The sequence below is a fragment of the Acomys russatus genome, chromosome 29, assembly GCF_903995435.1.
Source record: "Acomys russatus chromosome 29, mAcoRus1.1, whole genome shotgun sequence".
Taxonomy (NCBI): Eukaryota; Metazoa; Chordata; class Mammalia; order Rodentia; family Muridae; genus Acomys; species Acomys russatus.
Genome location: NC_067165.1, coordinates 40139215 through 40151568, shown reverse-complemented (window position 1 = coordinate 40151568; position 12354 = coordinate 40139215). Strand labels below are relative to the sequence as shown.

The window sequence follows — 12354 nt, the reverse complement described above, 5'->3', positions numbered from 1 at the left end:
TTTGGGATCTCCAGAGCCTTGGAAGGGTGAGGCTTCTGCTGCCTTCGCACGTTACTAAGTCAGGGCTCCATCTCAGAAAGAAGCTTTTCTCTGCCATCTAGCCCACCGCGGAGGCTTGGCAGTCTTCAGAGACCCTGGTCTGTATTTCTGACAGCTTACTGGCATCCATTTTGTCCTGCCCACCTGCTCCAGCCCCACCTGTCCCATCTGCCATCCAACAACCTACAGGAAGGAAAAGGACCAGCTGCCCCCTGAGGACACCTGGAAATTGTCATATCCTCTTCATCGCCTCCTTGCTGACTGGCGTGTGGTTGCACAATCTTCCTCATCTACAAGGGAGGCTGACAAATAAATGGTGGGGCACACTCTGGGGAAGCCTGTCCAAGTCACTCTTGCCCCCCGTATCATCCAGGCCCAGCAAGGTGGTATTGGAGCGGATGTGAACACTTACACTCAGGGTGATGTTTCCCGGCCTATGCAGGTTGCAGTGGTAGGTTCGCTGTGGTATTTAGAAAGGTTCAGCTGGCATATTAGGAGGGTAAGACTTGCTACTTTATTATCTCTCCTTATGACATCTAAATGTTAGATTGTTTTCTAAGAGTCAAGCATTACCAGGTGTGGGGTTTTCCGGCTCTGTTAGAGTCCCTAGATCGTTTTTGTCCCTTGGTTTCAGCCGCTAACAGGTTGGGGAAAACTTTTAGCACCTGCATTTTTGGGTTGTGCTCTAACTCAGCCACTAACTTCCTAGAAAAAAACATTGGACAGGGGTGTGTGCATGTGATCTTTATGAGGGCAGTTTACGTGGAATAATATGCACCCACTGTAATTGCACCACTTGAGTTTTAAGTGTGCATGCACTTCATGTAGCCGTCATAACATTGCAGAGCATTTCCAGTACCCCAAAAGGTTCCCTTGTGCCCCGTTTCCAGTCAGTCCACCACCATCCTGCCTCTAGGGCAACCGCAGCTCTGCTTTTTCTCGGGGCCTGTTAGGTCTTTCTTTCCCTGGGCTTTGTATAAATGGAATCATATGGCGTGTACACTTTAGCGGCTGGTTTCTCTGCCCAGCATAGTGCCGAGATGCATCCGAGTTGCTGTGCATGTCAGAAGTTGCTTCGTCTTATTACTGAGGCATACCCCACCGTATGGAAGGAGGTTTGCTGCTTGTTTACCCACTCAGCAGCTGATAGACTTTGGGCTCTTTCCAGTGTTTAGCCATTGTGAATAAAACTCTTGTGAGCGTTCATATACAAGTCTCTGTGCGCTTTTATCTCTCTTGGGCAAATGCCGAGGGGGAGAATTGCTGGTTTGTATGTTAAGTGTAGCTTTAACCTCATAAGAAACTTGTAAACTGTTTTTCTATGCTCTTGCCCCGAGTCAGCTTCCCACTAGCAGCCTCAGCCTGGGCAGCAGCTGTGTTCTCAGACTGGCACTTCCGTGACGCTAACTCCCCAAGGCTGGCTTTCCCTTCCTGAGGTGCATGGTCAGGACAGTACCTATTGGTCACCTGCACATCTCCTCTGGGGACATGTCTGTTCTGGTCTCCTGGCTGTTACTCATCGTATTATTAAATTAGAGGAGTTCTGTGTGTCCTCTGTCAGATAGCTGGAGTGTCAGTCTCTGCTCTTTGCCTTCCACGTACAGTGGGAAGGAGCTGAAGCTGGTGCGTCATCAGGTGGGGGTAGGGAGGCCTTTTGACAGTTACCATTTGAAAAGAAAAAGACTGTAGTTTTGATGGCGTACACCTACCCCCTTTCCCATCCATGGCCTTTGCCTGTCTTTTTTCCCTAGAAAGATGTTTCATGGTGTTTGCTTTATATATACTGCTGGACACGAAGCCCCGGCCCTGTGTTGTAGGTCTATAGGTCTGCAGTTGGTTCTGAGCTCAGTTTCATTTTCTTTCATTTTCATTAATTTTTAAAGTGTGCGTGGCGGGGGGGGGAGGGAGAGAGAGTGTAAGCGCATGTGTGGAGGTCAGAGGACAGCTTGTAGAAGTGGGTTGTCCTCTGTCATGAGGTTCTGGAGATTGACCTCAGCTCCAGTCTTGGCAGCAAGCACCTTTACCTGTTGAGCCGTTTCACCAGCTTCTCAAACAGTTTTTTAGAACTATTGGAGTATATTTTATGTATCTCAAAACTCATCCATGTCAAGTGTACAGGTCAGTGATTTTTTTTTTTTTTTTTTAATAAATCAACTAAGAGGTACAATCATCGTCATAGACGGGCTTTAGAGGATTCTTACGCTCTTGCAGGACCCTTTGGACCCATTCACTACCAACCCTTGTTCCTGCTGCTACCCCCAGGCAACCATCTCGATAAACTCACCTCTTCTGGGCATTTTAGGTAAATGCAATCATAGAGTGAGTGATTTCTGTGCTGGCTTCTGTTCTTAACATAATGATTTTGAGGTTCACCCACACTGCAGCATCCTGCCTACTGCTGGTCCATTGTTTGAATGGTCCTCATTTTGTCTCCCTGGTTGATGGACAGTTAGGTGATCTCCTGGTATGCTTTGGGTTCTTTTGTGTGCTGTGAATTGAACATGCTAGGCAGGTACTCTACTGCTGAGCACTGCCATTGGCCCCAACTCCAGTTTCCGCTGGCATGACCAATGCTACTGAGAACACCGGTGTGCAGATCTTACGTGGACACTTGCTTGGATGGTGTCTAGCATGGAATTGCTGGATACCAAGTTTCTGGTTTCTGGATCTTAATTATTTTCTTCCTAATCAGTTTTCAGAAGAATAATGTACATGCAGTAAGAGTCCTGGTTTTTCAGTATCCCATTTGATAAATGGTGTGGCCATCACTACAACCACAAAGTAGAACATCCCAAAAGGGGTGTGTGTGTGGTTTCTGTTATCCTAAAAAGTTCCTTTCTCCATGCTTCATTCTGCTTACAGCCAGGCTGTGCCTTGTCACCACAGCTCCGCCCTCTCACAGATACCATTTATGTTCAGTTAGGTGGCACGTAGTTTCTGTGCTCAGTGTCTTACCTAATGCTTTTGGAGTTGATCCATGCTGGCATACATATTTCATTCATGTGTGTGTGTGTGTGTGTGTGTGTGTGTGTGTACATACGTACATGTATGTGTATGTGAGAGTATGTGTGTGTGAGTGTGTGTATATGTGTGTGAGAGAGTGTATATGCACATATATGTTCTGGGGATTGAACCCAGGACATAGGACTTGTGGCAAGTGTCTACCCACTATGCCATCTTCATTGGCTCCTTTGTGAGAGTTTTGGGGTATTGGTGCTGTTTGGCCATTCCACATCTCCTTGCTGGAGTTTGGTGTTCAGCCTGTGATCTGCCTTCCGTTTTTGTGATAGTGCTTTTTGTTAACATCCCATTTCTTCAGTTGTTCTGCTTTCTGTGGCTCTCACTTTTATGCCTTTGTCCATCCCAGCTCTCTAAGACTTCTGCGTTTTCTTTTTCTTATGGTTGTGTGGTTTTTGTTCTTTGCATGTGTGGCCCATTAATTTTTGCATACAGTTTAAACACATTACTTTTTCATGTGGATTTTCACTTGTTCCAGTGCCATTGTCACACTGGTTGTCCCTTTTCCCACTGGGATGACCTTGACTCCCTTGTTAAAAATCAGTTGGTCATCAACATGTCTATTTTTGAACTCTTCTAGATTCTTTTTGTTTTTTTGAGACAGGGTTTCTCTGTGTAGCCTTGGCTGTCCTAGACTCTTTGTAAACCAGGTTGGCTTCAAACTAACAGAGAACCTTCTGCCTTTGCCTCTGCCTTCTGAGTCTGGATTTAAAGGTGTGTGCCCAGCTGATTTCTTTTTAATTAGTGCTGGTATATATATATCAATAATCGTGTGTGTGTGTGTGTGTGTGTGTGTGTGTGAATAATATAATAAGGATAAATGAATGAATATATATGAATGAATGAATGAATGAATGAATGAATAAAAGGCCTCATCCTGTAGTTCAGACTAGCCTCAAACTCAAGCCAAGCCTCAGCCTTCCAAGTATTAGAACTACAAGCATGAGCCACCTCAACTAATTGGCTTTTCTTTTCTTTTCTTTTCTTTTTTTTAAGGTGTCAAGGGTTAAACCCAGGGTCTGGAAACATGCTGGGCACGTGTTCTGCCTTGAGCTATGTATACCCCTAGCCTGGGTTTGCCTGTTGAGACCCTCCCTGTGTTGCCTGAGTTCGTCCTCAGCTCCTGGGCTGAGCCCTGGGCATCTTGGACCACTCTCAGCTGATTGCAGGGTTCACAGTTCTTCGGCTGTGATGCTGGGATGTGCATACACTGCCCACTCTTTTTCCTGCCTAAAGAGGACATTACTTCCCAGCCCTGTGAAAACTGGAAAAGACCATGTCTGGCTGGAAGTCCATGTAGGACCAGGCCTGCAGTCTCTTGGCCGTGACTGCTGCTTGGCAACTTAGTATTAAGCTTCTTTGCCTTATATATGACATAACATGCACAGTGTATAACAAGCCGCCAGACAGAGATCAACACGATGTGGAAGAGCTAAAATTGAACTGTCTGAGCAGCTCACTTCTTGTGCACAGAGCCTCGCTTTCCTGCTTCTAGATGCTGGTCTCTAGCTTCAGTTCTCCCTCTGCCCGCATTGCCACAGTGCCTCGTGTGCCTCATGCCGTAGCCAGCCTGGCTGAGCTTGGCCTGCAGGCCTTCAGCTACTGTCTGTGTCAAGACCCTCCACAATGTCGCACGTGCTGATTTGTGGACTGGCTTTTGTCCAGGACCCTACTGAGTGAGCCTGTCTTGTCATTTAATTTTCAGGGTGGCTTCTGAGTGGAGCTGGAGGGCTGCTTTGAGGAGCTGGGCCCACTACTATGGAGTTACCGCTCTAGCCTTGATGCCCAAGGAAGGGAGTGCATCTGTCTTATTGATGTCTGCTGCCGCCCTGCCCTGTGCTTGAGCCACCAGCCTTCCAAGGGCACTGTCTCAGCAGGATGGCCACAAGCCACATTGCAGGGCTGTTGCCAATGAGCCTTTGCTGGGGCCGATGAGACCATACTCTCAGCTCAGATGGTCTGTTGTACCTGCAGCCCTATACTCACTGCTGCCTGCTTTGTCTATTCTCGTGTGCTAAGAGGTTCCTCCATTAATGGAGATACAGTGAAAAGAGACAGCAGTGTTGGCTTTGTTGGTGTTCAGAGACTTAACAGAGTCTTGGAGATGCTCCCCTGCCACCATGGCCACTGTCCCCACAACTGCACCAATTCTGAGCCTCTGGGCCAGAGACCTCTATGCAGCCATCAGTGCCTAGGCTGTCTCAAGGTGCTTGGAAGGTTTTGTCAGGGTTGTTGAATTTCTTGCCAAGGCTGTTTGTCCCATCATGTCTTTTTTTGGTTTTCTTTTGTTGGGGGAATTCAAAGTCTGGTGTCTCTGTGTAGTCCTGGCTGTCCTAGAGCTTGATCTGCAGACCAGGCTAGCCTCAAACTCAGAGACCCACCTACTTCTGCCTCCCAAGTACTGGAATTAAAGGTGTGCACCACCACCACCTGGCCCCTGTTGTGTCTTAGATCACAGTTCCAGAGCTGCTCAAGTGTGTAGGGTAGTCATCGTTGTCCCTTGTCCTTCACAAAGCCACCAGGGCTGTGCTGTTGGTGGAGCTCTCTATTCTGCCATTTGGGTGATGGCTCCTTCAGGGAAGAGCCACCAGTGGTCAGGATCTGAGAGAAGCAGCTGCTCTTGCTCTCTCCAGCTTCCTCCTGCTCACTTTTGTCATGTAGCCCAGGCCATCTTCCAACTTGTGATCCTCTTGACTTAGTCCCATAAATACTGGGATTATAGGTATGACTATCTGGCTACCTGGTAGTTGTGCAGTCTTTAAAAACAGATTTTTGTAAAAATTAATTTTCAGTGTGTGTGTGTGTGTGTGTGTGTGTGAGAGAGAGAGAGAGAGAGAGAGAGAGAGAGAGAGAGAGAGAGAGAGAGAGATATGTGTGATGTGTAATAGTGCAGTGCCCTCAGAGGCATCAGATTCCCTGGAACTAGAGTTACAGACAGGTGTAAGCCATCACAAGGATGCTGGGAACCAGATTCATGTCCTCAGGAAGAGCAGCAGGTACTTGTAAGTGCGGAGCCATCTCCCAGTCCCAGCTGTACAGCTCGCTCAGGCTGAGAAGCTGGCGCAATGGATGCAGCCTCTTGCCACTAAGCCTGCCCACCTGAGCTTTGATCCTTAGGACCCATGCGGTGAAAGCAGAAAACACACTCACAGAAGTTGTTCCCTGGCACCCACACGTGTGTGCCTTCATCCCATAGTCACAGATACGTAAATAAGGAAACGCAGTAATATTTAAAAAAGCTTTTTCAGCCGGGCATTGTGGCGCACGCCTTTAATCCCAGCACTCAGGAGGCAGAGGCAGGTGGATTGATGTGAGTTCGAGGCCAGCTTGGCCTACAAAGAGAGTCTGGGATAGCCAGGGTTCTGTGTAACAGAGAACAGAGAAACCCTGTCTTGGGAAAATATTTTTTTCATCTCCAATTTCTTCCCAGATGGAGCCATCAAGTTACTGGCCTTGTATCTTGAAGTTGCTGACCCTGCGTTTTGAAGCTACTGGCTCTGTGCTTTGCTCTCGTACACTGGGGAGTCAGTGATGGGAGAGCCTTCTGCACTCAGGAGAACCTTCCTCAGAGTGGGCAGTGGGTAGGAGGCAGATGGTGAGGCTAAAGGCGTGAGCCATGCGTGCTACCTGAACGGAGCCTTTTACCCTTGAAGCCGTGCGGGGGGGAAAAGGCTTTTGCGTCTGCGTTTTCCTCTCCTCATTTTGCCACAGACAGAATTGTATCACACATCTCTAAAACGAGTAAAATGGCATTTCAGCCCCTAGTCTTTATAGACTCTCTGAACTTTAGGAAAGATCATTCTGGTCCCTTTTCATTAATAATGAAAACCAGGGGGCAATAAAATGTTCTTAACGCGAGCCTTGCAGGAACGCAGCAGCAGTGAGGGTGAAGGGTGAGCTGGCAAGAAACCACAGGTGTTTCTCGGGCCTGGGGAGGGCAGAGCTCCTGCTTGGTGGCCAGCTGTGCAGGATCTGAGCCCCCAGATCGCATGCTCTGGGGGCTGCTTGGCTTCAGGGTCTCCATGTCAGCAGAAAGACAGAGGAGGTGTCGGGGGGGGGGGTGGGGACAGCTGACTCGGCAGGCTTGGAGTCTGCTTGAGTTTTCTGCCTAGTACAGTTGCCTTCCTGTAGGATAGTCAGTGGCCAGTGGCCACTTGAGAGTTAATGGTGAATGTGGTTTGCTGATGGCAGCACCACATGAAGGTGTTCTCTGGGGATTTGAGTCACATAGACAGATGCCCCTCTGGAACAAGGGACTCTCCAAGTGTGGGAAGGTCACTCTCCCACCACATTTTTCTCCTAAAAATGGACTTGCACTCACTAGAGGTTGTGTTTTACATCTGGCGTGAAGAGCAAAGCTGACTAGAAGAGAAAGGTGGAGCGATGGAAAGGCCCACACAGGACTCAGAGGCCTTGAGTTCCAGGGTCCAGCTGAGAGGTTCACCCACCTCATGAGTCTCAGAGCCTCCTATGGAACTAGAGGGAATTGGCAGCACCCAGGGATGCCCACAGCAGGCAAGGAAGTCCTTGCCTTCAAGGGATGGCCTTTTCAGATATGAGTATCTCCCTGGGCGTCCCTGGGCAGTCCACATGGAGATGGGGAGGGGCATTGTTGTTAACCATTACACAAACCCCAGAACCACAAAAGGACACATTGACAAACACCTGTGAACGCACACAGAAACATCTGCACGCCACTTGAGACATAAGTAGAAGCCAGTGGCCCACACCTGTAATCCCAGCACTCAGGGAGGCAGAGGCAGGCAGACCTCTGTGAGTTCGAGGCCAGCCTGGTCTACAAAGCGAGTCCAGGACAGCCAGAGAAATCCTGTCTCAAAAAGCAAAAACAAAACTATAAGTAGAAAGTAAAGAAAAGAAGTAAAGTGTTTATGAGGACTAGTCACAAAGGACTAGTATCTGTGCAGCATAAAGTCTCTCAAAAGTGAGAAGGGGAAGAAATGAAGCAGAAAAACAGAAAAGACAACTATGCCAAAAAGGAAATGCAGACAAAGGGAGCTGGGTGCCCATAGAAGCAGGCAGGAGCCCCAGGCTGCTGCCCCTGAACTGGCAGAATCTACATGTGCTATACGCGCTGGAGTGGGCAACTCTAGCAATACCTCAGAGTCACAACCATGCCGCCCTTCTGACCATGTCCTTGTGAAGTTTCTGGTTTTCAAGTGTCTGGTATGGAAGCCGACACAGGTCTGCAGTATGTATGTGGTGCTCAGTGCCTGTCAGCAGGGAGCTTACATGGACAGCTGTGGGAAAGACTTTGAGAGATGGGAGAAAAGAGGAAACTCAGACACACAGCTCATGTTTTACATACGTGTAACATTCTTGGGAAGAGTAACGTGGAGCTGTGGACAGCACTGCTGTAGCACAGAATGCCTCTTTACAGTAGCCTGACTTCTGCTACTTCATGCTTAAACTGAGTCCCATCAGAATGTGTACAACAATGGAAGTGGGGCTGGAGAGATGGCTCAGCAGTTAAGAGCACTGACTGCTCTTCCAGAGGTCCTAAGTTCAATTCCCAGCACCCACATGGTGGCTCACAACCATCTATGGTGAGATCTCATGCCTTCTTCTTGCCTGCAGGGGTACAAGCAGGCAGAGCACTGTATACATAAATAAATCTTTAAAAACAACAACAGCAACAAAATGGGAGTTGAAGGCTGGGGGAAGGCATTATGTTGATTGCAGCTTTATGGCCACGTACAGGGGACTATGGTAGTAAGGGAGGCATTCTTGGAGACCCGTCTTGCCTCTTGAGAGCACTGTTTAGTAGCCCAGATAGGAGGGGTGTGCCCCTTGCCCCTGTGGAGGTCATGGGGACTTGGCTTCCCTGGCTGGGCTGTAGCCCCACAGCCCCTCCTCCGTGCCCACCTCCCAGCACTAAGCCTGCATGAGGCCCTGCCCCTCTCCTTGGGTCGTGAGATGGCAGATGGTGCCCAGCACCTCTGTGAGCTTGTAGACACAGGCAGAGAAGGGAGCTGCAGGAGAACCCCGAAGCGCCAAAGCTGGATCCTGGCTCAGTGTTTACAGTCCTCCTCTGAGGGTTCCCACAATGCTCCTGTCCCTTTCTCCCAGACTCACCTTTGGAGGAGAGCTTTCCTCTCAGCAGAGCCTGTTGGACATTTTGTGGGCAGTTTTCCTGTGACTCAGTACCTTGTTTCATCCGTGACTGCCAAGTGTGCCCACCATGGTCTCTGTCCTTCCTCTTGGCAGACCCCATGAGAGGAGGCCAACTGACTTGTGTTCAGGAGGCCTGGCGAGAGCAGGCCAGATTGTACACCAGAACCCTCCGTGGAAGGGTAGAAAACCCACCTCTCTTGTGCAAGTAAAACCTCATCTGGAACTGTGGGGACTTTGCCCTTAGGGGGCATGGTCCAGGACCCCAGGAAGCCCGAGACTGGGCCCTGTGTACATACATGGCTGTGACAAGGCTTAACTTACAGACTAGGCACAGTAAGATTGACAGTGATAAAGTGTAACTGTGACAGTGTGCTATCATGAAACGCATGTACCTCCTCCCCACGTTGCATCCTTGATCTGGGCAGCCCCGCATACACACACACATTTTTTTTCTTATTGAGAACTTTTACTTTTTTCTCTTAAGGGAATACTTGGGCTTTTCTTAGGCATATTTAAATTATCAGCGTCTCTGTCTGTTTGTTATGTCTTGAGGCCATTGTTAAGTGAAATAAGGGTCACTTAGATTCTATGATGAGATACTGAGAAAGTCAGGCTGACAGCCAAGATGGTAACCAGTGTGCGGCAGGCAAGTAGCCTACACAGCGTGGATACACTGCGCAGAGGTAAGCCATGCCTGGGAAGGTCAGAGCAGGCTGGCTCAGATTCCATCATGCTGCTTCGAATGGTGAACACCTTAAAGCCTGTGGGTTGTTTCTTTTTGGAATTTTCCATTTACTGTTACAGAAAGGAAAAACACAATAAAGGTTAAGTGGGCCTGTCTGTGCTGGTCAGTGTGAACTGGCCACGGCCTGCTCTGTGGTGAGCACTGGGTGCTCATTCGAGTCCTCAACAACATGGCAAGCTGAGAAGAATTTCTCCTTTATTTATTTTTTTAAAGATCTATTTACTTATTATGTATACAGTGTTCTGCCTGCATGTATACCTGCATGTTAGAAGAGGGCACCAGATTTCATTATAGATGGTTGTGAGCCACCAGGTGGTTGATGGAAATTGAACTCAGGACCTTTGGAAGAGCAGACAACGTTCTTAACCTCTGAGCCATCACTCCAGCCCCCGAATTCTCCTTCTACGACTGCCTTGCCCGCTGATCCAGCCCAGCTCAATTTGCCTTTGTGTCCCTTGCAAGAGTGTCCCCCACTTCTGGCTTACTCCAGAGGTAGCCAGAGGTAGTTTACTTCTTCTAAAACACAGAGTTCTGATTGCGGCACTTCCTGCTACCCGCTGCTGGGGACTAGTGTTTGGGCCCTGGCTGCCTTCCCCAAGCCACCCACTCTGGACACAGGACACAGGCCTTGTCCCTCGGCACCCTCAGAAGTTGCCTTGTTAGTCCTTTGCTGATTTGCGTCTTCAGAGCCTGAGGTCTGAGCAGAGCAGGGCAGCCTAGGCCATAGGGGCCTGCGTTATCGCTCTGTGTGGTATGCACACACTAGCCCCTAGAACAGTCCTTTGTTCCTTGACCTCATAGGCCAACGGTCCTCACTTCACCTCTGCCTTCTGACCTGCATGGCTGGACACTCAGCTCACGGCTGGCCACCTCTGCCCAGCATCTCATGCTCTCAGGTCACTTCCATTTCAAGTGAGGCAGATGGTTCTGGGAGCCTGGGAAGAAGAGAGGGCAGAGCCGAGCCGATGTTCTGATGACCACACGATGCTTTCTGCAGCGGTGTGCCTCACTGAGACACCTGGGGAGGCGTGCTGAAGACCTGTCCTAGCTCTCCTCCTCTTTCCCTACCTGCAGGCTCCGGAGGTTCCCGATGGCGAGATTACGGTGCCTTGGCCATCATCATGGCAGGAATTGCATTTGGCTTTCACCAGCTCTACAAGGTAAGTTGCTTCCCAGGGCCCACAGTGGTACGCCCTGCCACCCTGTGGTGTCCAGCCCTCTCTCCTGGCCCCTGCCTACTTAACAGAGGCACTACACCCAGTGCGTGCCTGGCCCCAAGCACAGGGACTGTGGTGGAAGAAGGGAGCACAGCAGGAGAGACATGCGGGCACATAGCACTGCGGCTTCTCCTCTCCACCCTGGACTACCACCCACTGCATGATCCAAAGGCTGCCTCTGGAATTTAGAGCAGGGCCTAGTCCCATCGAGAAGTATGTAAATTAGAGAGACAGACAACCTAGTGGTTACGAGCTTGGACACTGGAACATAGCTACGTGTGTTGAACCTGACTCTGTCCCAGAGCACAGTTGCCTCCATAAGATGGGGCTGAGACAGACGGTCTGACTGCAGTGGTATGAGACTGTGCCTACCCACGCTGTCGGGCCTCACTTTGGGTACAGTAGTCAGTGAGGGAACTGAGACCATGAACACTGAGAGAGGCCTTGGTTTTGTTGATTTGTCTCAACTGCTCCAGCAAGCATTGTGAACACAATGAAGGCGGGGCAGGAGTGCTGTGTTGCTCAGTAGGTCAGGTGTATTAACCATTTTTGGGTATGATGGCTCACGGCATCTGCATAGCTGGCCTTGGGCATGCAGTGACAGCCAGGAGTCCATCCTGGAATAGCGCTGAGGCAGTGCTGGCTCCCTGCCTGCTGGCATGTGGGAAGCCCCGTAGATGCCCTTGTTCCACTCTGGTATTTACAACTAGCTCGGGGAGCCCAGTTCTTGTTTTCAGTGGATTGTGGTAGCATCTGTATACATGTGGGGTTTCCCTGGGCATTGTGACGCAGCCAGCCCTCTAAAGCAGAGTGGATGCTCACAGCCGAGCTGAAGCCACTGAACAAACGTGTCCTCTCCTGACACCAGTAGAAAGGCCCGGCCTTGCTGCGGAGACTAGTCTACAAGATGCACAGCCAGGATGGCCCTCAGCCAGGCGACTCACCCTGAGAGGAGCATGAGCTCTTCTGAGGCCTCGCACAACTCCAGCTGCATCCGCTAGCTCTTTCTAAAGGACTGTTGAATTCCCAGGCTTGCAGTGTCACTTTCAGCACATGAAATGTGGTCAGACCTTGCATTCTTGGATTTTTAGTTTTTGACCTCATACAAGAGCTAATGACAGAGTTGTGGCAGAATACAACTGTTCAGTAGAGTGTCTGTTGCCAGGATAAGACATTCTTGTGTAGAAATTCAGAAGCAGAGTG

The 12354-nt window shown here is 49.5% G+C and overlaps 1 protein-coding gene across 1 annotated transcript in view; it reads left to right on the top strand.

Annotated features, from left to right (window-relative positions):
* The window catches only part of Pex14 (peroxisomal biogenesis factor 14), a 131344-nt gene that overhangs the window by 110784 nt on the left and 8206 nt on the right, over positions 1 to 12354 (top strand). Inside the window, exon 5 of the mRNA XM_051172170.1 lies at positions 11009 to 11094. Within this exon, the coding sequence (XP_051028127.1) occupies positions 11009 to 11094 (86 nt within the window). The remainder of the gene's footprint in view (positions 1 to 11008; positions 11095 to 12354) is intronic.